The 26,723-nt window shown below is 43.8% G+C and overlaps 2 protein-coding genes across 7 annotated transcripts in view; one reads left to right on the top strand and one right to left on the bottom strand.

Moving 5' to 3' along the window:
- The window catches only part of TP53BP1 (tumor protein p53 binding protein 1), a 95,103-nt gene extending 74,172 nt beyond the window's left edge, over window positions 1–20,931 (top strand). For 2 of the 4 annotated variants that reach the window (XM_032417249.1, XM_032417248.1), the window contains 11 exons: window positions 2,329–2,481; window positions 7,791–8,062; window positions 8,730–8,879; window positions 9,173–9,603; window positions 12,338–12,529; window positions 12,937–13,152; window positions 14,822–15,037; window positions 18,731–18,825; window positions 19,357–19,556; window positions 20,055–20,200; window positions 20,575–20,931. In XM_032417249.1, coding sequence (XP_032273140.1) covers window positions 2,329–2,481; window positions 7,791–8,062; window positions 8,730–8,879; window positions 9,173–9,603; window positions 12,338–12,529; window positions 12,937–13,152; window positions 14,822–15,037; window positions 18,731–18,825; window positions 19,357–19,556; window positions 20,055–20,200; window positions 20,575–20,762 — 2,259 coding nt within the window. In that variant the 3' untranslated portion in view covers window positions 20,763–20,931. Of the gene's footprint in view, window positions 1–2,328; window positions 2,482–7,790; window positions 8,063–8,729; window positions 8,880–9,172; window positions 9,604–12,337; window positions 12,530–12,936; window positions 13,153–14,821; window positions 15,038–17,959; window positions 18,691–18,730; window positions 18,826–19,356; window positions 19,557–20,054; window positions 20,201–20,574 lie in introns of those variants that run through there. The other 2 variants (XM_032417250.1, XM_032417251.1) reach the window with 2 other exon arrangements.
- Window positions 20,932–20,959: 28 nt separating this feature from the next.
- The window catches only part of TUBGCP4 (tubulin gamma complex associated protein 4), a 36,231-nt gene continuing 30,467 nt past the window's right edge, over window positions 20,960–26,723 (bottom strand). For 2 of the 3 annotated variants that reach the window (XM_032417268.1, XM_032417270.1), the window contains 5 exons: window positions 26,196–26,373; window positions 25,525–25,659; window positions 23,924–24,040; window positions 23,165–23,304; window positions 21,027–22,461 (listed from right to left, as the gene is read on the bottom strand). In XM_032417268.1, the coding sequence (XP_032273159.1) occupies window positions 22,449–22,461; window positions 23,165–23,304; window positions 23,924–24,040; window positions 25,525–25,659; window positions 26,196–26,373 (583 nt within the window). In that variant the 3' untranslated portion in view covers window positions 21,027–22,448. Of the gene's footprint in view, window positions 22,462–23,164; window positions 23,305–23,923; window positions 24,041–25,524; window positions 25,660–26,195; window positions 26,374–26,723 lie in introns of all 3 variants that reach the window. The other variant, XR_004301011.1, reaches the window with a different exon arrangement.

The following is a 26,723-nucleotide window of genomic DNA, read 5'->3' as shown; positions in this document are numbered from 1 at the left end:
CCTTAGCACTACGCCTGGCACATAGTGAGTGCCCAGTATATGTTGGTTATCACTGCTACCTGGTGATTATTATGATTTTAAATACTGCTGTTTACAGTACCAGTGCTGATACTCTACTGCTGTTGTGTCATACAGAGTGAAATAACATATTTAAGAGCTAATTGCTCCTGCTAAGAAAGGTGCTGGAAAAATCTAGGTGGTGAATAGGTACAGTTTCATTTGGGAAAGATGAGAAGTTCTGGAGGTGGATATGGTGATGTTTGCACAACAATGTGAATGTACTTAATGTCACAAACTGTATGCTTACAAATGGTTACAGTGGTAAATTTTCTGTATGTTATACTACAATAAAAAATTATAAATTGGGTGGGTACAGTAACAGAAAACGGCATTTGCTGTGCTCTCTTTTGAAGAATGTTGGAAAATGAGGAAGGCTCTGTGGAGATTTTCCAAGTGCCAGTGTTTTCGTATCCACTGCATTCTGGGTAGGACTCAGGCCGGTGTTGGAGAAAAGCATAGGCAGCCTACCTTTGACATTCCTTAACATTTCACTTCTGTATTGGGTACGCCTGGAGCCAGGCTTTTACTGAAGGGAAAGTTTGGTTTTGTTCTCATTTTGTTATCTTCCTTTGATAAAGATAAGATCCTCAAGTTATTTATCTTTACAGAGACCTCTTTTCAGAAGACTGTTTGAAGAGAGAGTAAGCATAGCTTTCTTTTTATCTGCCCCCTTTCCTTTCTCTCCTTTCTTATTCTGTCAGACATGTTTATTTAAGTGTCTCTCTCGAAGTGATCATCTGTCTGGCTGTTGTAGTGGAAGAGTGCAGGAGGTCTTGAGAAGTCTGACTACAAGGAGTGTTGATGTATCCCTGAACTCTTGAGGACCCCTGTGACCCAGGGCCTGGCTCTCCATGTGTGCAGGCAGGAGGTCTAGGCTGTTGTGGCTCTGGTACCGGGGCGCCCTGATGATGGACGTGTGACAGACCAGTACTCTGACCACTCAGGAACCAGAGTTGTACATACACAAATATTTTAAGAAATTGGTTGATTTACGTTTCCATGCTTTTTATTTTATTTATATCTACGTAATTTAGATATCCATTTTAGTAGGTACTTTAATCCCTAAGATGGAGTTGGAGTGGGAATTATTCAGAAAAATTATTGAAAGTTTTAGGTAAATTACTACCATATTGGTCAGTAAAAACCCAGGATCATCATCATTGCAGTGGTGTATATAGTTCTTTGGAAAGACTTGGATACCTTGACACTGACTGCTGAAAGAAAAATCAGTCTACTGTGGGGAAGTAAAGTGGGAGAAAAAAGTATGCATTTTCTCCTCAGAATTACAGAGCCAGTGGGGTGGGGGGGAGGGCATGGATGCTGTTAAATGTGGTATAGATGTTATGAGAAAACATGTATGTAACAGTTGACATAAAAATATAGAGTTTAGGTGCACCTGGGTGGTTATGCAGATGGTTAAGCATCCGCCTTCTGCTCAGGTCATGATCCCAGGTCCTGGGATCGAGCCCCACATCAGGCTCCCTGCTCCGCGGGAAGCCTGCTTCTCCCTCTCCCTCTGCTTCTCCCCCTGCTCATGTTCTCTCTCTCTGTATCTCTGTGTCTCAAATGAATAAATAAATCTTTAAAAAAAAAAATATAGGGTTTATTTAAGCTATTTAACTGATTATTCTTTATGGTACAAGTAAATACAAAATCCTAATTTACTAATGTTTTCTGTTCTTGGACACTAGCTTGGCTCTTAAGTTGTAATCTATTATTTGAAATAGATTAAATATTTCATATTTAATTCTGAGAGAAATCTGTGTATCTTATTCTAGGCATAAATAAACTATAGGTTATTAATGCGGGAAAGACAGACTGCACTGAGATTAATAGATTACTCTGTTTTTATATGAAGTTCTAAAGACTGCCTTCCTTTTATTTAAAGAGATGTTGCAAGTGTAAGTTTGTATACTGATTGACAAGTCAGCATCAAAATCAGAAGGATTATAACCTAAAATGTACTTTTAGGGGGGTCAGAGTTTCACTTAACTATCCTAGATATAAGTGCTAGATGTTATGATTTTGATTTAGACAGAAATAGGTCATTTTAAGTGATAAACTAATACAAACTCTTCCTAGCCTCTGGCTATATAGCTGGTCCATCCCTGTTCTTACCTATAGGTGAGTAGAAAACAAAACAACTGGAAAATTCCATCACACTAGATTCATGGAACCTCTGAGCAATGCTCATCATGAAGAAGTTGATTTATGATTCTGCCATTTTGCAGTGAGACCCATGCTTGTGTTCTGTATTTTCTGTCACAGGGAGAGGAAGAGTTTGATATGCCTCAGCCGCCACATGGCCATGTCTTGCATCGTCACATGAGAACAATCCGTGAGGTTCGCACACTTGTCACCCGTGTCATCACAGATGTGTATTATGTGGATGGAACAGAAGTAGAAAGAAAAGTAACTGAGGTAATACATACTTTGGGTCTATTTGGCAAATTTCTTTCAGTAGAAGAATTTCCCTGGCGCTCCACTTCCACCCCTACTCGCTTTTCTTGTGCAACTAACTAGCCTCTTTGTTTTCCTTTATCTTGTTAGAAAGCGGTGAGAACATGGGTAAGAGGAGAGTCTTGAATTCTCTGTTTTTGCCAACCATGGGTTTACTGTTTGACCTTTGGCCATTTATTTTTAATCCTTGGAAACTCTTAATGAGGTTTAGAACTCCCTCATTTGTTTTCTCATTGTTTCTCACTGTTTTCTCACTTGTGTTTATGTTTATTCATTGTGTCCTTTCTTGGTCTCCATCCATGTGTGGTTATAGGTAGGAGATGCACCTTTATTTCTTAGTAGGATTCATTATGGACTCATTCCCAATGTTGGCAAAATATTGGCATTTATTCATTGTTATATTGGACAATGTTATATGCTGACTTTGTTTAGATCTCATACTGGCTGAAATTAAACAGATTTTCTATAATTAAAGACGTGGCACCATTCTTGGTACATATGTTAATTTCTGGGAACCATTGTATTAATTGATAAGAGGCATAGCTACTTACTTTCCTTCCTTTAATCTCCTTCCTTTACTCAGGCACTTTTAAAAAAATCTGCCAGGTAGCCATATAGGAAGTTGAGCTCAGGGAGAATTAAACTCTGGTATATAGTTTATTAAATGGAACATACTATTGCTGTTGTTCATTAATGGGCCATTGTGGCCCTCGTGTCAGAAAGCATTTGACATTAGTTTGAGAAATTGTCTTGTATTCTTTATTTATTGGATACCAAAATCCCAGATGTTAATTCATCTTCAATTTTATGTTCGTGGAATTTTTTCCCAATGTTACTACTATTTTGGAAAGATTGGGAACTTAGAGCAGCTTTAGAAAAGCAGTTTGCTTTCATGAACAGTTTTTGTAAATGTTGTAATCTAAAATGTTATACTCTTAACATACTACTTGGTGTGGTGCTATCTTTTTTTAAGATTTTATTTGAGAGAGAGCACAAGCAGGGGGAGTGGCAGGCAGAGGGAGAGGGAGAAGCAGGCTCCCCGCTGAACAGGGAGCCCGATGTGGGGCTTGATCCCAGGACCCCAGGATCATGACCTGAGCTGAAGGCAGACCCTTAACTGCCTGAGCCACTCAGGCGCCTGATGTGGTGTTTTCTAAAGTATATTTCTGGAAGCAGCAGGTCTTTTAGATACTCTGAGGGGGAAAAAAAAATGTTCCATGGTCAAAGTTTGAGAAACACCAAATGGCTGTAAAACCTCCCGTCCCCCATGAAGATTCATAGTGCATATTACATTAAAGGCTCTAAGACGTCCTTTATTAAAGATGTCTATTTTATTGTTTAATACAGAAGTTACCAAACTTATTTGACAATTAAACATTTTTTAAGATAGTACTTATTATATCCGTATGGAACATAGTGTGGGAAATGCTGCCATAATTAAATAAATAGCGACTAACATTTTTGGAGTACTGACTATATGCCAGGCACTATTGTAAGGACTTTAAGTGATTTAACTTATTTAGTCCTCACAACTAAGCTATGAGGTAGATGCTGTTATCCCATTTTCTAGATGAAGAAACAGGCATAGCACGTTAAAATAACTTACTTTAGGTTACATAGCTAATAGAGGGACTAGAACTCATCCCACGCAGTCTAGATCCAGAGCCTGCATTCTTTTTTTTTTTAAGATTTTATTTATTTATTTGAAAGAGAGCGAGGAAGAGAGGGAACATAAGCAGGGGGAGTGGGAGAGGGAGAAGCGGGCTGTGGGGCTCCATCCCAGGACACTGGGATCATGACCTGAGCTGAAGGCAGACGCTTAACGACTGAGCCATGCAGGCACCCCCAGAGCCTGCATTCTTAACCACTACATTATGCTCACTTTCAAAAGTGAAAATGAAGTATGCAAGATAAAGTCTTTCTAAATGAGGTCTAGAAAGCATTTGAGTTGGACATGGAAGATTTTAGATGTAGGGAGATAAGGGGGAAAGGCATTCCACATAGAAAGCTTGGTGAGTTAAGGCACAGACAGAGTAAAGAGCACACAGGCATGAATGGTCTAGTTGGTAGGCAGCAAAAAAGATGCATGAAGGAGTGTGAAGGTTGAGGTCAGAGGATTCTGGGAGCTTAACTTCCCTCATATCTTGTATCGTTTGCTTATTATCTTTGAGAAATTTTATTCGTTTATTTACCAGCAACTTCTTTTTTACTGTGTTTCCTAGTACTGTGGCAGGCCCTGGGGACTATGAAGATAAAAAAAAAAAGACTCCTATTCTCTAGGAGCTTATACTTGACATGCAGCAAATCCAGAACTTCTTGGTTGCTGCTGTAGAGGGTGGAAAGATGTGTTAGGAAGAGGGGACAGAACCTACCAGCTTACCTGAAGGTGGCTAAAATACTACTCAGAAGATGTAGCACTCAAAAGTGTGGCAGATGACGTTGAGGGGTGGGGGAGAAGGACATTACAGGCAGAATGAAAAGTTATGTAAATATGTAGAAAGCATGATATGCTTAATGAATATTTAGAAGCTCCATATAACACCAACAGTAGGGTAGGGAATGGTAGAAGATGCCATCAGGGTTGGTAAAGGCCCACAGCGTAAGGGCTTTTGTATACCATAGAGAAGAGTTTAGATTTTTATCTTTGGTGTGATGGAGAGCCTTGAAAGAATTTTGGAGAAAAGCGTGGTGTGCTCAGATTTGTATGTGGGAAAGGTCAGATTAGCAGCAGTTTAACCATAGATTGGAATGGGTTGAGGCATAGTTCAGATGAGAGGTAATGAGTGTCAGGTTAGGACAGTGGCAGTAGGGGCTGAGAGGAGAGACAAAGATATAAGAAATACGTAGAGGTGAAATTTTGATACACTATGGTAAATTCCTGAATGTGGGGATTGAGGGAGAGGGAGGAATCTAACATGGTGCCTGGGCTTTTTGCCTGTGCAGCTAGATAGATGGTGGTACCACACACTGTGACAAAGAATGTGAATAGGACACTGGTTTGAGAGAGAAGATCATTCAGGAAATATTTACCAAGGGTCTCTTTTGTGGCATGCACTGTGCTCGATTTGGGGGATATACCCAGGAAAGAAGATGGTGTTACTACCTCTGTCTTAACACGGCATCTGTAGTTTGGTAGAAGAGACACACAGGAAAACAAGTAAGCAAATACATTAAAAAGTTCTTAACAGGCCAGCTTGGCGCCTGGGTCTAAGTCATTACGAGAGCAATGGCTTTGACTGCAGGACGGTTGCAAAGGCAGGTAGAGCTGGCCACTGTTGCTGGGGCTTAATCTCCAACAGAGATATAGCCTGGCATCCCAGCCTTTTAGGCTGGCCATGCCTCTACTCATTTGCCATATCCAAGTGAAGAGATTGACTTCAGTTCTGGGCTCATAATACCTGCTTAGTCAGATGACCTTGGCAGATGAGACTTGAATCCAGCTAGAGCAGACAAGTTGGTGATAGGAGACAGCGATTCGAGAAAGTCATGTTTATCACTGACACTTTTTAGAGGTGGTGCAGTTTCTGGTAAAGACCCTGAGGACAGATGGCTGAGGTAGAGGAAAAGGTTGATGGTGGTAATTAGATCAGGAACTTGGGAGTTGCTACAGAAGGGTCATATGATGGATGTAAGCCACAGAGAATAGTGACAGAAGTAGGGGTGGACCGGGAAGGGAGGCTGTGAACCAGGAATTATGCTGTTCATCCATGAGAGTGAGTGGGTGGGAGGATGCTGGTGAGTAAGGGGGAGAGGAAAGTTTAACAGAATGGCAAATAGTAGCTTAGTAGGAGCGAGAGGTGGGGAGATAGACATGGTCTGTTAATGGCAATGGGGGGAGCAAGGTTGCCTCTTATCTCCAAACTCTTGAATTGGGGTTTGGTTGAGAAAAACCAGCCTCTGCAGAGAGCGGTAGGGGATGTGAGATGTACTGGGCATATCCAGGATTCATTCATCGAAGGCAAGGAAATGGAGAGAGGACGACACTGTGTTTTGGATGGGTTAAATTTCAGGTGTCCTTAGTACATCCAAAGGGATGTAAAGTTTATTAGGTATTTGTATCTATGAGTTTGGAGCTGAGTCATCGTTGTGTTGTTGGTAGGCAGGGATGAGTCTGGTAAGACTGGCTAGGGAAAGCACGGTAGAGTAAGAAAAGGGAATGAGAACAGTCCTGTGAAATACTGTTTCTAAAGGATCAGACCAAGAAAGAGGAACCCCCAAAACAAGCACATATAGAAGTAGCCAAAGAGGTGGAATGAAAGTAAAAGTGACTTTGTAGATTCCAAGGGAGAGATTTTCAAGAAGGGAGTGGTCAAAAATAATCATTTAATTATCTTATAGCATTATTTAAATGTGTATGCATTGCATACTGTATGCCCAGAGACGGGGGAGAGTCTGTCTTACAGGTCTCCATTTCTTCTCTGACGATCTGCACAATAATGCATGAACAGTCTAGACCAGGAAGGCAAATAAATGTACAGCACCTGGGTTGTAATTCTCAGTCCTGTGCCCAGAGAGGACGTTACTGATTGGTCTGAGAACCTTTTCGCATAAGCTTGGGAATTAGCCTCCAAGGGCTGCTTAAAACTGAGCTCCAGTTACCAGTCCGTCAAAGTCAGCAAGTGAGATAAAGTCAGTTTGACATTCCTGTCTTCTATGATACTGCAACCTTGTATGTTTTATTACCTTTCTGGTTTTCATTTTTCTAAACAGTAACACCATTTTTAACCTATTTTTGCCTATAATTTTCTCTTTCCTTTATCATTTATGGAAAAGTAATATAACTAATTTCAAAAAACATGTAATTTTATCCACTGCTGATCAAATACCCAGAAGGGCTCCTAACCACTCGTTTTCCTCATCTAACCTTCCTTCTTCCTTACTTCTCTTCTCCCAGACAGAAAATTGCCTCTGTTGTCTGGATTAGAATCCTTACTGTTTTCTCAGTAAAGGTTGTGAATTTGTCGAGTAAAAAGATAATTTAACTTACTAGCTTATAATAGAGGTCTCTTTCTTTCCAATCCAGTATCACCTTTATTTATTTTTTATTGAGCTATAATATATTCCCTGTAGAATGCTCAGGTCTCAAATGTTTATTGTATGTAACCACTACTCAGAACGAGATACAGAACATTTCCATTATTCCAGAAAGTCTCCTGATTCCTGCCTTTCTGAATTGAAATTTCCATCCATCTCTAGGATTTTTCAACCTCCACGTTAGCATGATGTCATTGTGGCTTCTTTTAGCTTTTGTATCCATTTCTTTCTTGCAGGAGACCGAAGAGCCAATTGTAGAGTGTCAGGAATGTGAAACCGAAGTTTCCCCTTCACAGACTGGGGGCTCCTCAGGGGACCTGGGGGATATCAGCTCCTTCTCCTCCAAGGCATCCAGCTTACACCACACGTCAAGTGGGACCAGCCTCTCAGCCATGCACAGCAGTGGCAGCTCAGGGAGAGGAGCCGGACCACTCAAAGGGAAAACCAGCGGGACAGAACCCGCAGATTTTGCCTTGCCCAGCTCCCGAGGAGGCCCAGGAAAACTGAGGTGCAGACAGGGTCTCCAGAGAGAGAGAGCTACAGCAGGGGCAGGGTTGCTGACATTTTAATATCACAGGAAAAAGGGAGTCATGGGAAATCCCCCCGTCCTCCAACTAGGATAACTCAAATCCTCTTCCTCCCCTTTTGTTCCTCTCCTATTTGGTTTTGCATGGGAGGTGGGGTGGAACTCTTTGGGAGCTAGACTTCGAAGAAAATGTAGGAGAACAGGTGAGGGGACTTTGGGAATGCTGGCCTATGCTGCTGCTGTCCCCATTTTATGTAGCCTACAAGTGTTTTGGTTGGGAGTACAAAAAGTTTAGGCCAGTGACCCCAACTTGACACATCCCTAGCTTTTTGTTACCCTCTGCAGGTGTCTAGAGCCTGAAGTAGAAGAGAAGGCAGGGCAGAAATGGGTGTGCTGTTCTTGAGGGCAGCGGTAGGAGGCTTTGTCAGGAGGGAACAGACTTGCACAGAGGAGGATGTCCTTTACATGTTACCGTACACTCCCACTCCCTGGCTGGTAGTTTTGGTGGTGGGTGTGCAGACCAGCTTCCTGCTGCCCTGGAGGGCTAGCACATGTTGGCCTGGCATGTAGTTTAAGGGCCGTGGGGAGACTTTGTGAAGAAAGGACCCAATAGCAGGTGCTGTCAGACTAACCTGTCTTCATTCTCTAGTCCTAGAAAAGGGGTCAGTCAGACAGGGGCGCCAGTGTGTGAGGAGGATGGTGATGCAGGCCTTGGCATCAGACAGGGAGGGAAGGCTCCAGTCACGCCTCGTGGGCGCGGGCGAAGGGGCCGCCCGCCTTCTCGGACCACTGGAACCAGGTACCCGGGTAGTGTGAGATACACTTAGTCTATGACTTGTTCAGAAAAAAAAGGGAGTAGAGAGAAGAGAGGGGAGTAGAGAGTATGTGGGTGTCAGGAGGGACACGAGGGGTCCGCACTGACTGGGGAGCGGGCAGGGATCAGAGAGGCTACCAAGAAACCAGGCTTATGCCTGTGATGGGGTCCTCCAAGAACGGGCTGAGGAAGACCCATGGACAAAGGAGTGGGAAACTTGGTAGATAAGTACTTTTCTTAATTCTAACTGCCGCCTCCTATCTCTTATCTCTCTTTAGAGAAACAGCTGTTCCTGGCCCCTTGGGCATAGAGGACATTTCACCCAGCATGTCACCAGACGATAAATCCTTCACCCGTATTGTGCCCCGAGTGCCGGACTCCACCAGGCGAGCAGACGTGGGTGCTGGTGCTTTGCGTCGAAGTGACTCTCCAGAGATTCCTTTCCAGGCTGCTGCTGGCCCTTCTGATGGCTTAGATGCCTCCTCTCCAGGGAATAGCTTTGTAGGGCTCCGTGTTGTAGCCAAGTGGTCGTCCAATGGCTATTTTTACTCTGGGAAAATCACTCGTGATGTCGGAGCTGGGAAGTATAAATTGCTCTTTGATGATGGGTACGAGTGTGATGTTTTGGGCAAGGACATTCTGCTGTGTGACCCCATCCCTCTGGATACGGAAGTGACAGCCCTCTCCGAGGATGAGTATTTCAGTGCAGGTAATAAAGGGGAGTGGAGTCTGCTGGGGCAGGCTTCTCTCCAGTCAGTTATTACCCCGAGCACTCGCTCCAGCCTAACTGCTCTGCAGGGGTCTCCAAAGCCGGAAATGCCATTCCTGCTACACTGGTTATTTTCACACTGGCTTTTTGGTTTTCCTTGGTTGCTTATTTTTGAATGAGCTCACTTTGGTATAATACTCTTAAGTATACAGAGTACTATGCAAAGTGCAGAATACTGGGATAGCATAGGGAGCCCCTGTCCACCCCTCACCCAGCTTCCCAGCTTTCCCTGTTGTCAACATCTTCCATTAGCATGGTACAATTGTCACAACTAAGAAACTACCTTGACTCCTTACTAACTGAATTCCAGACTTTATTTGGATTTCACCAACTTATATATGTCCTTTTTCTGTTCCAGGATCCAGTCCATTAGCCCTCATGTGTCCTTCGATCTCCTTTGATCTGTGACAGTTTCTGAATCTTTTCTTGTTTTTCGTGACCTTGACAGTTTTGAGGGGTATACTGGTTAAGTATTTTGTAGAATGTCCCTCAGTTTGGGTTTGTCTCGTGTTTTCTTTGATTAGATCAGAGTTAGGGGTTTTGAAAAGACTGCTGTGGAGGTGAAGTGCCCTTCTTGTTATATCATATGGGGGAGAGAGGCCAGTGACATCCACAGGACATCACTGGTCTCGTTAACCTTTATCCCTCGGTTAAAGTGTTTGCCAGGTTTGTCCACTGTAAAGTTAGTGTTTTTCCTTTTTTTTTAAAAAGATTTTATTTATTTATTTGAGAGAGAGAGAGCGAGAGAGGGAACACAAGCAGGGGGAGTGGGAGAGGGAGAAGGAGGCTTCCCGCTGAGCAGGGAGCCTGATGCGGGGCTCGATCCCAGGACCCTAGGATCATGACCTGAGCGGAAGGCAGATGCTTAACGACTGAGCCACCCAGGCGCCCCGAGTTAGTGTTTTTCCTTTTCACCACTGAGACTTACATATAGTACCTGCCTTGCTGGGAATCTAGTAGGTGAGTGTGGCAGATATATTGAGATACTTTTCTTAGGAAGAAGTTGTTAGTACTGTGTTTTTGTGCCTGTCTGGGTTGAAAAATGCTACTTTTTTTTTTTTTTAAGTAGCCAGTTCCCTATAATGGTGATGGTGAGAGATTTATATTTGTTATGACTGTTTCATGTGCCAGTTCTTTGAATATATTGCCTCCTTTCTATGAGCTAATTTGGATATAACATCATTTCTGGAGATTGTTTGGAACACTGATTGGGACGTAATGGGCAACAGCGCCTCTGATGAAGTGTCTTCTGACGTTCTTGTGATGTAGACTCTGGAGTAGTTGTTGTTTGCCCCTTTATTTCACTGTTAAACTTCACCTTCTAGCTCTGGATAACACTTAGCTTTGTGTGGCATCCGTTAGTAGCACATGGATTTAGGTCTTTTATGACCTGTGGCTTACGTAGTTTGTATCAGATGTATTCATTCTTCTTTTTCTGGTGTAAAGCTTATCTTGGAGGTTCTCTTTAAGACAAAGAGTCTATATCCAGGATGAATTACCGCGTCAAGGGGTGGGGAGTCTGTGTCTCATTTATTGAGGCTGTCTACTAATGTCAGTGTTAGACTGCTTCTAGTTCTAGTAACTCTTCATCAGTGTGAAGTATATTTTTGCTTTGGGTTTCTTTGTCCTTTTGAAGGGGGTCTTTGTGATTTAGTTTCCTGATAGAGATTTAAGCCAGGAGATGAAGAAGCAAGGGGAAAGGGAGTGGTTGTGTGGTATAGATAAAGAGAGAACCAAGGCCTACTTTCATGTCTGTATTTCTTTCCTTGGTGGCATATGCTCTGGGTTTCTTTTAGCCCTTCATTCAAGCACAGGCTAATGGGGGAAAACAAATGGACCCTTATAAAAGGTGTTCATGATAATGCCTTGTTTTTATCTTATATATGTGTTTGTGTGTGTATACACATATATAATATATATATTGCACACGTGTGTGTAAATTTTTTATTGATAGGCAGAGGGAAGGAATATGATCTTTTTCATAGGGTTGAGAATGGGTTTTACTCAAGATCACACTGCTTGGTGGTGGCAGAATGAGACCTAGGCTCAGATTTCCTGAATTCCAGCCCTGATCCCTTTTATACTCCACACTGTGTTCCTTCTAACCTAGAGGCCTTATCTTTGGGTTCTGAATCAGAGCAAGAAGTAGATAATAGGGAAAATTAGGCAGGAGAGGCAGAATTTATTTATTTTTTCCTTTCTTTGCTCTATATCTCTATTTTGATTTAGCCACACAGACACATGCTCTCTCAGAGTGATGTTATCTTTCACCTACAACTTAACTCAAGAATTATCAATCAGCCTCCAAAGAAACCAAGAAGGAAAGGTTTAGTAAATTATAATGGGATTGTTAAGAAACCACATGTCGTTTCACTTCAAAAAAGAATTGAACTACTGACAACTCATAAATGCTGGCTTTAGGAAGTTATTTTACAACTAAAGGGTTCCTTCTGTTGAGAAACTTTCCATGTCCCAATCCCAGGGTAGTAGCTACATACATTCATAAGTGGTGGTGTTGTCTGTAATTGATAGTTGGAATTTCTTTAAGTACTAACTTCAGCCCACTGTGGGACCTCTTAATGCCCTGACCCAACCCCGCTGTGCAGAGCCATTGTGAGTGGATGCCGAGCAACCTAAAACAACAGCAGGCTGCTCTTATGTTGTTCCCACCCAGGAGTGGTGAAAGGGCATAGGAAGGAGTCTGGAGAGCTGTACTACAGCATTGAAAAAGAAGGCCAAAGGAAGTGGTACAAGCGAATGGCCGTCATCTTGTCCTTGGAGCAAGGAAACAGACTAAGGGAGCAGTATGGCCTTGGCCCATATGAAGCAGTAACACCCCTCACCAAGGCAGCAGACATCAGCTTGGGTAAGACCTTTGCTTCCTGAGAAACTGCCTCCGGGCCCCTGCTTTGTGGTGGGAGGAGTGAATTCTAGAGCAGTAAGCATGCTTCCCTAAATCTTACTGTTCCTGTGGTGTTTGAGATGCTGATGAGCTGCCGTTTTCTGGAGCCTCTGCCTAGCTCTGTTTCCTTCCTGGGACCAGATAGTAAGTTCTCAGATTCTTCTGGCCTCCCCAGTTCTGCAGGGAGCCAGACATATTTCGGTCATGACTGAGACCGAAATGAAATGATGGTGGCTTGGAAAGAGGTTTCTGCCCCCGTGGGAGGTGGAGGAAAGGGTGTGGTGATCTCTAACTCAGGCTCTGCCCAGCTTCTTGAAGACCAGGGCCTCGGACCATGGGAGTTGACCAACCTTTGGTTTATCCTATCCTAGATAATTTGGTGGAAGGGAAGCGGAAACGGCGCAGCAACATCAGCTCCCCGGCCACCCCCACTGCCTCCAGCAGCAGCAGCACAACCCCTACCCGCAAGACCACAGAAAGCCCTCGTGCCTCCTCGGGAGTTCTCTCAGGCAAAAGAAAACTGATCACTTCTGAAGAGGAACGGTCCCCTGCCAAGCGAGGCCGGAAGTCTGCCACTGTGAAACCTGGTAAGTGCTCCCTTTTGCCTCATTCTCCCTCAGACCACTGTGGACTGCAGGGCCAGCTGCTGGGGAGCTGCAGTCTGATAAGTGGCGATGGCCCCTCTGTCCTGGCTACAAAGGTGGGGTCCCACACAAGCCCTAGGTGGTACTCCGCTGACTGCATCTACCTTTATGCATCTCCCAGCAGAGTCCAGTAGAGGTAGATAGGACACGAGGTCTTGATTGGAAACATCCATTGACTTCTGAGTAGGTTCTGAGAGGGAAAGAAGTATTGAATTTTAAGCAGATTCAAAATTGGTGCAATTGGTCTTACATTTCTTCCTTTACCTGGCACCATCTTCTACCTCAGGAGGCTCTGCTTCCCCCTCTCTTGCCCTCAGGGTCCTCTGGCTCTCCCAGATTTCCTCGTGAAAGCTAGTACCTCCCTCTGCATCTCCCCTCCTCATACTGTTCGCCAAGCAATGTTTTCCAGTCCCTCATGCTTCATATTAACAGGAATTTATCCATCTCTGTTTACAGAGTCTCTGCTATGATCCATTCACAGCCACTGGGGTTCTAGAGACACAGGGGTAAAGTCCTCAGTGTCTGCCCTGAGGGAGCCCTCTCAGTGCAGCAAACTGAAGGACTTCATTGATTGTTATATTGTCCTGGCACCGGAACTTCTTTTGTTTGCTGTGTATTTGGGTTGTGTCCTCTTCATATCTATCTCACACTTCTGTTGTGTTCAGGTTATGTGAGGCATGGAACTAAGTGCTTCACACATACTACCTCAGATAATCCCTATGAGGTATAGGTGCTAGAATTCATTTTCCCGGTGAAGAATCTGAGGCACAGCAAAGTGGGCTAACTTCCCCAAGGTGACCTAGTAATCCAGAATTCACACTCAGGCAGTTTGACTTTCAAGTCCAGGCTTATACAGACTACAGCAGACTGTTCTCCTCCTGCTGGTTTTGTTTTAGGGAGGCATGACCTGTCTGTCATCTTAGCCTCCTAATGAGGCTATGATTCTGCTTCTCCAAATCAGGTATTTGTTTTCTTTTTGAGGACTTATTGGGGCACTCCTAGCATGGGTGTTCTGGGAGTCCTGGGTTGGCTGGTTCACTCACCCACCCCCAGGGGTTGGAAACTCGGACAGTTGAAGCAGGCTGGTTTGATGGAGCTCCATCAACGTGTAAGAACACTATTACCAAGTATTCTGTGCACCATTCTGGTGAGGGTCAGGGATAGGGTGGGAGTATCTGCCAGGGACATTTGTTGGGCTTTTTGTTTCTGTTTTTAAGGGCTGTTTCAAAATATCACATATCCTGGGGAATTCCGAGCACTGGGCAGAGAAAGTGGGCTGAAGATTTCCAAATATTTTTTCATTCTTACCTAAGCTTTGTTTGTTTTAGAACCACCACTTTCTTCAAATGATCTCAGAAGTATTTGGTTTCACTGTATAAAAACAATACTAGTTGATTTTCATTTATGAAAATCATGTATATATCATCATGACTGTAAAATTTAAATACATCAAATTTCTCTACACTGTAAATTGGGTCCTAGGTTATTGAGTCCTAGGTTAATGGTCTTTGGTCAGTAGCTCAAAAAAGGTGATCAGGACACTGCCTACCCATCCCGTTGTGCCCAGGTGGTGGTCTGTAGCCTTCTAGTAACTGTGTTCTGTCCTTTCCAGGGGCGGTGGGGGCAGGAGAGTTTGTGAGCCCCTGTGAGAGTGGAGACAACATGGGTGAACCCTCTGCCCTGGAAGAGCAGAGAGGGCCTTTGCCCCTCAACAAGACCTTGTTTTTGGGCTATGCTTTTCTTCTCACTATGGCCACAACCAGTGACAAGTTGGCCAGTCGCTCCAAACTGCCAGACGGTCCTACAGGAAGCAGTGAGGAAGAGGAGGGTAAGTCCCTAGGAAGCCCTGGGGGCTCTGACACTTGGGCATTTTCCTCCTTTCCATTCACTCTATGAGCCTGTAAAGGAAGCAGTGCCGGTGGCATCTGGGTCTTGGTCAGGGAAAATGAACGAGCCCTGCTTCTTGATTTATAGACTGTTTCCACAAAACTCCTCTTGGTGGCTCCTCAAAACAACACTGTGAGGCAGGTGGGAGATAGATCTTATCATCCGCTTTACAGATGAGGAAACAAGCTTGGAGAGGTTAAATAATTGCTTTTTTCTGCAATAATGGTAGACTCGGGACTAGAACCTCTGTTCACTTTATCCTACTGCAGTCATCCAGATCTGTCAAGTTTCTGAATGCCCTGCTGCTTTCCCATCTGTGTTCTAGGGCCAACTGCTAGAGCAAACCCACGTTGGGGCTGAAGTTCAGTCTCTTGAGGTCTGAGCATAAGACTGAGAATGTAGGGTGCCCAGAGCCCTAGGGTCATTACAGAGAAACAGCTTCTAAGCCTTTTCAACTCTTGTATCTCTCTTCAACCTTAAACTACATCTATATATTGCATTTCTACGTTGTCTGTTACATAGGGTTTGAGTGAAGGCTGCAGTGGGAAGAGGTAAAAATTGTTTCAACTGTCTAATTTAGAGTGTGTGCTCTAGGAGAGAAAATGGTCACATACAAATGTATGCACTATTAAGTGACTCAACAGCAGCATCCAGATGTTTCTGCAAAAGCTAAAGGTCCAGATGGGATGATGTTCTGCAGGTTAGAGTTGAATCTTGCAAGAGGGAATTGAATTAGGGAACATGGCTATCATAAAATAGCAGCATTGCAGATCTGTGATGATTGGCATTTCAGGTGTGTGGATGACTCTTCGCTAACTAACCAAAACTCTATCTCACCAACCGTAGCCATGTGGAGGTCTGTAGAGACGTAGGAAGGGTGGTTGGGGAGTTGCAGGTAGGGTTTATGCTGTTTGGAAGGTGCATAAACAGAGTGATTGGTAAGATCGGCTCTGGCATGCGGGAGCAGGTGTGGTATGTGTGGGATTTCAAGGCTAAGTGTGCACCCAGCCTTTTTTGTCAGACAGAATTGAGATAGGTATCATTGGAGATAAGGTTTATGAAGAGTTTCCTAGCCAAGAGTGTAGTTTCACTTTGATCATAATGAGTCCCTTGAGGATTGTGTGAAATGTGCTGTGGCATCAAAACAGTGTTTGTGGTCTTGTTTTCTTTTGCTTTTACAGTATTGCTAGACTCTGGACCTTCCTTATTCTCCAGCACACTCCTAGCCCTTCACTAGACCAGGACTTCATAAGGCAGTTCTGTAGATGTTTTATTTGTGGGTTGGTACAGCATGGTCAAGAAAGCCAGCTTTGGTATGAGATACAGATGGTCCAGTTCCTTAAAAATCCGTGACCCTGTGTGAGATTAATAAACTCAGCTCATAAAAATTCCCTCCATTGCTGATATATCAAATGTTTTTAATCTCAACCTTGTAACCAAAAAGTGAGGGGAGGTAGGCCTTGTCTAAATGAGAGGAAATTGGGCATTTTTTAGGGAGATTTCCAGGTTTCTTTCTTTCATTTTTTAAAGATTTTATTTATTTGACAGAGAGCGCACAAGCAGGGGGAGCAGCAGACAGAGGGGAGAGGCAAGGCTAAGCAGGGAGCCTGATGCAGGGCTGGATCCCAGGACCCTGGGATCGTGACCTGAGCCAAAGGCAGATGCTTAACCGAATGAGCCACCCAGGTGCCCCGATTTCCAGGTTTCTTGTGGAAAATGTGGTTATAGTGAACATGTCTGTTTTATGTTGCTCCTTTATCACTGGACATTGCCCAACAGTACCAATATTTTTGATATTTTTGGCACATTCAATGTCCCTCAATCTCAAGAAGCCTGAAGACATTTTTACTAAAACAATCTTCTAACAGAGTATTAACAGTTTTAAAGAAAAATGGGAATTCTTAGATGTTACTTTAGATCAGGAGCTCATAAAATATTTGAATCCATTTAATGAGACCTATTTATTAAATAAATGAATTAAGAATATGGCATCTGGTATTGTTGGGAGGCATACCATCAGGGACCTATCAGCCATGGGGATTTGACTCTACAGTTGGGTTCATTTAGTACCTTTGTCCTTGATTTAGATGATGGAATTAAAAACCTGTTCATGTTAGCCTCTGGTGGGGCAGGGCCACTCATAAGCTGCAAAAAAGAAAAATCCAAAATGAGAAAAAGTAGAGGAGTGGACTACTGCCTAGGTGGGGTAATATTTTGATTACACAGATGCAAGGAAATATAACTGGGGATTAAAATCTAAATAGGTCAGGACTAGAAACAGACCTGGATTAAGCAGGTATAACATTGAAGTTTTGGGAAAAAGGACCATGCGAGGCCTTGGCAGTAACTCAGCAGTAGAGTGTTGGTACTGAAAATTGTGACGAGGTATATTGAGATGGATCAACAGGATGTGGTGACAAGGCTGAGAAATAGTCCTGCTATATTCTGAGTTTTTTACAACCATTTAGAGTTTCCAGTGTGAGTCTCATTTTAAGAGGAACATGGAGGATGCTTGGTCAAGAGAAGAGCAATGAAGGTGAATGGGCTTGCCAGTCAGACCTACCCGGAGGTGTGGAGGCCTGAGTGTGGGGCACCCTGCACTTCCAGGCAGCTCCAGCAGGCAGGGAGGGCACCACAGGGCTGGCCTCTCTGCCAGGGGTCTGCTCTGCCGGCGTTTACCACTGGGCATGAGGGGGATGGGGAGTGGTCCTGGCACTGAACTCCTATGAAATTGGTTGGGTTTTTTATTTGTGATAAGTTCATTAGAACTTAATTTCTCAGAAGTCCTAATTAACTAAAATCTCTAATGTCTTGCTTTTTTCTTTTCTTTTTTTAATGTGTTATTTATATATGAGAGGAGCAGATATTTGGTCAAAAGAAGCAATTTCTAATTGCCTAGGGTCATTACAGCTTCAGCCTCATCTCTCATAACTTCTACTTCACCCTCAAGACTGTAATGCAGTCATTGATGTTCAGTGTCCTGAGGTACTTCAAGATCATCAAAGGTAGATAGTTTTCAATAAAAAGGTTGAAATAGGATTTTTCTGGCTAACCTTCACTTAATCAGTTACATTTTAGAAACCCTACTTACTTTGAGCATTCTGGTTCTTCAAAGTTTTAGTGTATAGGGGGTAAAAATGCTGATTAAGGGGGAGTTTGAAGGCTTTGTTAGAAAAAGTGCTTAATCAGCTATTCTTCGTCTCCACAAGCTGGCAGAATTAGAGGAAATGGGCGTAGTTTGCAGGAGAGATTGAGGGTAGACCTAAGGGACAGCGTCCTGATGGTAAGGGTTCCTCAAATTGGAATACCTCACCACGGGAACTGGTTGTGTGTCCATCCCTGTTAACAGTCCCATGACTCAGTACAGAAACCTTTGACGTTTTTAGGTCTAGGACCCACCCCATTTCTCATCTTCCCCACCCCTTCTGCTCTTGTCCCTTCTTTTGGCAGCATTTTGTAATCCTCATGACAGAGCTCTTTCTGACCCATGGGAAAACCTTTGATCTGTCTTTGGGATATAGTGCTATAGAGATAGCGGGGGGAGTGTAAAAGGAGGCAGTAAGAAGCAGGCTTAAAGTAGCGAATAAGAAACCAACTACTAATTATGATCTTGGTTGTCTGTTTTTTTAAATAGAATTTTTAGAAATTCCTCCTTTCAACAAGCAGTATACAGAATCCCAGCTTCGAGCAGGAGCTGGCTATATTCTTGAAGACTTCAATGAAGCCCAGGTGAGGAGTTTCTCTGTGTCGCTTCCTGGAGGGGCAGGGGTGAGAAGAGCCTGACAGGGAGGGGACGGGGAGGTTGGGTACACCAGGTGGACAGTTCAGGCACTGGGAAACTGCTACAAGGTTTTGCATGAGATAGAATTTTTACTTGTGTGTAAGGAAGAGAAATTAGAACCCTTGTTTGTTAAAGGCTGTGGTTCTGTTTCTGGGACAAAAGCAGATTCAAATTTGTGTTTAATAGAAATCCCTATTACAGTGTGCTGATTCTCAGCCTGGAAGGTTGAATACCTGCGATTGGGTTGTCTCTTGAGGTTCAGGCCCCCAGAAAAACCTGCAGTTGAGGCAGGGAGAGTATCTAGGGAAGTCACTCGGGCCTTTCATTGAGAAAGGAAGTGTTGGGCAGAAGGATAGGCTCAACCCCATTTTGGGTAGTATTTGGAAGTGTTTAGATCTATTCCCTGCGACTCAGGGCTGCTCTTCAGGGGCTTTCTACAGAAGTCACCAGCCCCATTGGTTCTGTTCCTTTTCTTCCAGTGTAATACAGCCTACCAGTGTCTCCTAATTGCGGATCAGCACTGTCGAACCCGGAAGTATTTCCTGTGCCTTGCCAGTGGGATTCCTTGTGTGTCTCATGTCTGGGTCCATGATAGTTGCCATGCCAACCAACTCCAGAATTACCGCAATTATTTGCTGCCTGCTGGGTACAGCCTTGAGGAGCAAAGAATTCTGGATTGGTGAGTATTTGAGAACCCATCTAGGATGGTAGGCAGGAAGACAGCAAGCTTTTGGAGGGGAGAATCTAGGTGAGAGTATTTCTAGAAACTAGAATCGTCATAGGATAAATTAGAGAATTTGAGTGAGTTCATTTCAGCAGTTCATCTAGTTTATGTCCCTGAGGTATCCTGGTTAAGGACCTTTTTGAAAATGTGTGAGGATTTCCATGTAGGTTTGGTAGTCTTGACCTCTAAGGTTAAGGGACTAAGTTTTAAGCAAGGCATTTTATTCTCAGTCCCAGGACGGACCTGGACAGCAGAACGGCTGAATTAGAAGGCTAGGATCCCAGAGAATAGACATGATTCACAGGAGAGAAGGGGAGTGGTGCCCTAATGCAAGGCTTTGGAAAACATTCTCATGTGCCCAAGTCCCTTTGCAGAGGGGCTCTTGTTGGATGTAATCTGTCATGCTAAGGTCTTTTCCAATTCCAAGGTGCTGTGTCTCTGACTCCTTCGTAGGCAACCCCGTGAAAACCCTTTCCACAATCTGAAGGTACTCTTGGTGTCAGACCAACAGCAGAACTTCCTGGAGCTCTGGTCTGAGATCCTCATGACTGGGGGGGCAGCCTCCGTGAAGCAGCACCATTCAAGTGCCCATAACAAAGGTACCTGGAAAGTGTGTGTGGTGTTACTGCTCCAAGGATGTCCTTAGACCTGTAGGTGTTAGGCCTTGCAGTCTGATTGGTTGACGTTTTCCATGTTTCTAAAAGAAAGGTACCACCTTCAAGAGGTGAGCCACTAGGAGTGAGGCACTGGGCTGTTGATGCTTCTACTGGTGTCCAGTGGTGTATTTATAAACATATCTATAAGGTTAGCATATAGTGATTATAACTTTTCATTTTTGGTTGTGATCAGTAACACTGACATAAAAGGCTTCAGTTTGGGCACAATGTGACATACTGGCTAGGAAGCACATCTTTTTTAATGGAAGGCTAAATTGAGTCTCCTCTCCTCCCTCACCTTCCCCTGCTTCCTGCAGATATTGCGTTAGGGGTATTTGACGTGGTGGTGACGGATCCCTCATGCCCAGCCTCGGTGCTGAAGTGTGCTGAAGCTTTGCAGCTGCCTGTGGTGTCACAAGAGTGGGTGATCCAGTGCCTCATTGTTGGGGAGAGAATTGGATTCAAGCAGCATCCAAAATATAAACATGATTATGTTTCTCACTAAGGATACTTGATCTTAATGATTTTATTCCCTGCTGTTGTGGAGATTGTGTTTTAACCAGGTTTTAAATGTGTCTTGTGTGTAACTGGACTCCTTGCATGGATCTTGTATATAGTTTTATTTGATGGACTTTTATGATAAAATAAATGTTGAATCTCTTTGGTTGTAATAACTGGGATTTCTTCATCCATTTCTTTGAACTTAATTGCAGAACAAACAGCAAGACAAACATAGTACCTTCTCTGCGGTTTCCAATAGGCTTGTAGGAGGACAGCTAGCCAAGGAAAATAACAATAAGTGAATTTTAAAATTTTCTGTGGCATCTTTGTCAAAAGGTTATCCTGGGCTGTCTAAAATTTGATACTTCCAAAAACCCGATTTTACAGTAGGCCCAGATCAATAGATGTAGCAAAAGTTCAATGGAATGGGGCACTTCCTGGCAATTAATTAAAAAAAATCTTTTTAGAGTTCAGCTGACCTGTGGGTACTGTACTCTGAGAACTAAAAAGGAAAAAGCCCCAATTGCTGTGAAAGGGCAGCGACTGTAAGCCTGATGGGATGACTTTCTGCAAGGATAAACACGAGAAACACAGGGACAACACCTGGAAATGTTAGAAGCTCTGGCCAGAGGTCCAATTTTATAACTATTATTGCTGTCACGGTTACTAGAAGCTATTCCTTCTCTACCCCTAGCAGCATCCCTGTTGATGTCCTCTCATTCTCTGAAGCAGGAGTTAAAAAGTTTTTCTTGCCAATCAGTAAATATTTTAGGCTTTCTGGACCATTTGATGTGTCACAAATACCTTTGCCCTGATAGCATGAAAGCAACCATAGACAATAGGTAAATGAGTGTGGCTGGGTTCCAATAAAACTTTTTATTCACAAAAACGGGTGGCAGGCCATAGTTTGCTAACTAACTTCTCCATAGACAGCAGTGGAAGGGGTCACCTTCACACAATTGTAGGAAACAGGACGCAGTGTGTGGTAGAGGATATTCTGTCACAGAGATAAGGACCAGAGTCACTGGCTACAGACTGAAGCCGGAATGCTGCATTCTTTTTTCGTATAGAGGGAGTTCAATAAACATTTATTTTGGTTCATACCAAGATGAACATTAATAATTACAGTAATGGTTGGGCCAGATCAAGGGAACCTTAATTCCTGTGGTTCTTCCAAAAGGGGATAATTAGACTCGTAGTTTTCAATATTTGAAATCTAAGAATTTGACCTCAGGCTTTTTCTTAAGGACCCCTTTTCTTTGTTGTTAAAATAGTAGTAACACTTTAAATACATTGTCCATAGCTAGAATTGCCCTATTTTCCAGTCTGAAATAATTGGAAGTTACTACTTACTGCTGTCTCTCGCAGCTTGAACAGTACCTAGGCACCTCGTAGGTGCTCAGCAAATGGTTGTGTCCAACAGATGTCCTCCATGTAGTGGGTCTTGCAGGGTCACCACGTGCCCTCCGTGGTGGGTGAGGCAAGAGCTCCCCTACGGCGGGGCAGACCGTTCCACATGGGGAAGGATTTGTACCCACGAATGTTCAGTAGTAGTAGCTTCTAGGAGGAAAAGGTAGGGCCCTCAGTAGGCTGCAGGCATTTGTTGAGTGGCTGGAGAGTGGGCTGTTTTGAATCTTCTGTCAGATTTGGGAACGTGGTGAGAGACTATTGATTTGTGAACCAGGTATTTTCACATCCCGAAACTATAAAAGAAAAAAAAGAGCCTCATCAAATATGCTTTCCCAAGATTTTCTTCAAAGAAAGAGGAATCAGGGCAGCCTGTGATCTACATAATGTCATCTTCTAAAATTCAATTTTCTTTGACTCTTTTGCTAAAATCACTTAGGAAATATCTGCTTGAGGACATCTGAGAGAGAGAAAGAACAATAAAGTGCTTTTTAAAAATAGAAGAGACCTCTGAGAAAAGCCAACCACCACTGAATCTACTGGATTAAAAAGCTAAGAATTAGAAGGGGCGATCACCTCTCCCTGGCGTGGCTGGGGGCGAGGGCGGCAGGGTGCCTGAGGCCGCAGAGCTAGTTAATGTCAGACCTGGGAACCAACCACAGCCACTCCGCTTCCCAGTTCTTTCTTCCAGCCCAGCTGAGAACTAAAAATCCATCTCAGCATCAGGAGTTTTAGTATTTTACTATGACAGTGGCTTTTATTAGAAAATAAGCTTCATTAAAATTAATAAAGATCAAACACACCCCTTTATGTCTCTGAGCTTTAATTAGTTTCCTTGTTTATAAAATGAGGCCATTTGGATGAGACAGTGGCTAACGTCTCCCAGCTCTGGAATTATAACTTGTTAAAAAAGACAGACAGACACACACACCCACACACACATACACACACTCTCTCTCTCTCTCTCTCTCCACAGACTTCCCCAAGGCTGGTTCCTACCTGCCCAGAGTTCCGCCAGCCTGGGTGTAATATTTGTTATAATCTAGTCGTAAGAGTAGTTGAGCCAAATCTGAGTTGATCTGATGGTTCCGAACACTGGAGAGAATCTTGAATAGCAGTGAAGACTGGCGGCTAAAGCCCTGCAGAGAGGAGTCGGGCTGTCATTCCTCTCAGACTCACCAACTGTCCATGTGGAGTGAGGCGGGAGGGGGGAGCTCCTTGAAAAACTCTTGCTCAAAATTCTACAGCACCAGCTGGCCTTCCCACAGCCTTGCTTCTCTTAGCTCCTAAAAGGTCTTCTTAGTACCGAGTCCACAGATAGCATGACTTTTTCTGTGGAAGTACACTCCCATTCTCAGTAGGAAGTTAGCATCTGCTTTCAAATTAATATATTCTGTTTTATACTGGGGCCGGGGAGAGCCTGCGTGTTTTTGTTCGAGTCAGATAATTACAATCCCAGTGAAACAGAGTTCGCTCAAGAAAGGAAGGAGGTTGGCTAGGAGAATGTGAGAAAAAAGCCAATGCATGTCTGTGGGCTGAAGAAACTATTCACGGCTGAACTATTTTTGAATGCTGAGATGGCACATAACTATCTGCTTCAAAATGAACTGATCTTTGTATCTTGTTATTTCTGTGTGTACATTATGTATTGGGGAAATGCTTTATTGACGCAGAGGGAAAGATCATGATTCCCCATTGGCAAAACCACCTCTACCCTTTGGACAGGGCTGCATACTGCCAACAGCCAGGCAGACTCACCTTCACCAGGATGCTCAGCTGGGCAGCCCCACGTTCATCCAGTGGGCCCAGGTTCTGACTGACCAGCGAGCAAAAGCTGTGACAGAGATCTAGAATTTCGTTCAGGCAGTGAAACACCTACCCAGGAAACAGTTGGTATTAGGAAAAGAAGGAAGATACATGTATGAAATTAAAGATTTGGGAAAACAGAGCTACCTTATTCCCATTCTTTGACCTCAGGAGAGACAATGTCACGTGTCAGTCCTGCCGGCCCCTCAAAATGCAACAAGTGTAAACCAAACTCTTCCCTTCCTGGCAAAGATGCTATCATTCTCTGAGTTACCCCTGCACAAAACTTCCACTGTAGCCACATCACAACAGTCATCATTTCTTGGACCCACCAAGTGTGCTCCTGCCCTGAGCTTTGCTTCCACTGTCGATCCCTATACCCGGGATCCTCTCCTTAATGCCAGTTCACGTTCCACCTTCTCAGTGGAGCACTCCCTTCCCCGTGTAGCCTTTAGTGATCCCCCTGCTTCTCTCTCTCTATTATCTGTACTGTTCTCTTGGCCTCTGTTCAGGCCACCTGTGTTGTTACTGATGTGTATGTATGTATGTATGTATGTTCTGTTTCTCCAACTAGATTGTGAGCTCCTTAAGGGCAGAGCCATGACTTATACCTCTTTGTATCCCCAGTGCCTTGCATACAGTAAGCACTCAATAAATATTTAATGGTGACCACCTGCGCTGATCTTCTGCTTTTTCCCAAGGATGTGCTCATGCCATACGAGGATAGTGTGCCTGTCACAATGGCTTTTGGTGTTGTCAGTTCACAGAAAGAGCCCTTGGGAGTGGCATCTATGTAACCAGCTCTCCCTTAGTGCAGCACACATAGCTCCGGATAGGAACAAAAGAGAAGGCTGTAGTGTTTGTGGTGTGGCAGAACTGAGGGAGAACAGCTGGCTGACACCTGAGATGAAGGGTAATCTATGTAACCTGTATCATCAGAGAAACTATGAGGGGTCATTTCAACCTTCCCGCTTTCTATTCTGGAATTGGCAAGCAGTTGTGAGCTTTAAAAAACACTAGTGCCTGGGTTTCACTCCAGAGATTCTAATTTAAGTGCTCGGGATCCCAGATTTTTTAAAGCTTCCAGGTGATTCCCATGTGTAGCCAAGGTTGAGAAGAATTCCCCTGAAGGAGATGTACACACACACATACACAGAGAGGGAGACACTACTCCACTTCTCTGTGAAAACAACTCTCAACTGGTCGATCCTGATCCAAAAGATTGCTAAGAAAGTAAGTACTATATATGCTTTTCGTTAGTCTTTCTGTGGTGTCAGAAAGGTTTTTTAAATTAAATCCTTTCCTTTGAGGGTTCAGCACATATTCTTTCTTCTATAGCTGCTCACCACATCCCTAGGATACAATATTTCAGAAATTCAAAGACATTTAAGTTCCCTTTTAACATTCCCTTTTAGTTTTGCTTTAAGTTGTGAAAAAGGTCTGAAAATGGAGATCGAGCAATTGTTTAATGATATTTCCATATCCTGGCAACTCGGGATCTAAGGGAACAGTCAGGGGAGAAGCAGTCTGAGGAAACCAACAGCCCTACTTACAGGTTTCAACAAGATAAAGGACTGAGCCAGCAAATTGCTAAGGAAGTGGTCGTGAGCCAATCGGATGCTTTCAAAGTCGCGGGTAGAATTGATCTGATGCAGCAGCTGTGAGAACTGAGACTCCAGCACATCTACCTGATGGGCAATGACACACAAATACTTTCAGGACCTAGCACATTCTAAGCACTCGAGGACATTAAGATGCCTGACAGTATGAAAGAGAAATTCTCCTTCCTATTCAAGCCACTTTAAAGCTGACCAAAGGCTCCCTTATGTTGCTTAGCCTTGTAGAAAGTTATGTGCCTAATGCCTAATGACCTCCAAAGTTCTGGCAGATCCCCCCGCCTCATGCCACATCCCCTCCACCGACTGACTTGGTTAAGTCCTACAGATTCCAGACATTCTAGCCAACTCTAAAAATGAGGGTCAAATCAACAAGAATCAAATACTGCATTGCTGACAAGAACCCCAAACTCCTCATTCTCCTTCCATTTATTCCCACTTTCCTCTAAAATGCTGCCAAGAAACCCCGCCCGGTGATAAAATCTGTAAATTTTCTCAACCCCCAACACTTCATCCAATGCAGGACTGCAGTCCCTCTTCAGTAAACCCTGCCACCCTCCCAGACTTCTCTTCATGCCCCTTCCTCCTAGTCATCCCTCGGCCCAGACCTGCAGGTAGTACTGAAGGTTATCCACCAAGAATGCCATGTGATTTCTTAGGCGCCACTTGACTGCGTCAGTCTGGTTGGACTTGAGGTGCTTGCGCTGCATCTGGAGGGCCCAGCAGTGCTGCAGCTCGGCCTGCACCCGGCGCACGCTCAGTAAGTACTTGAAAACAACATTGTACCTGGGACAGAAACGTCAGGCTCTTCAAGAATACAACTTCACTCCCCACCTCACCTGCATGACACACCGTAGGACTCTGTGCCTGCCACCCGTCCCCCAAAAGGCAGGAAGGAAAGGAGAATGGCTAGAGCCATGGATGAATTTACTGTGGCTTATTTATATGGTGGAATACTACATAGCTGTCAAAATGAATGCGCTTCAGCTGCACAACCCAAGATGACTCCTAGCAATAGGATTCTGAATAAAAAAGGTAAATCTCAGATTACATATAGCCTTATATACTTTTTAAATAAGGCTCAATAATAAAATAATGTTTAATAAAACAACCGAGTAGAAAAAAAACATACTTTG

The sequence above is a fragment of the Phoca vitulina genome, unplaced genomic scaffold (genome assembly GCF_004348235.1).
Source record: "Phoca vitulina isolate PV1807 unplaced genomic scaffold, GSC_HSeal_1.0 scaffold20, whole genome shotgun sequence".
Classification (NCBI taxonomy): Eukaryota; Metazoa; Chordata; class Mammalia; order Carnivora; family Phocidae; genus Phoca; species Phoca vitulina.
This window is presented reverse-complemented; position numbering and strand designations above follow the sequence as displayed.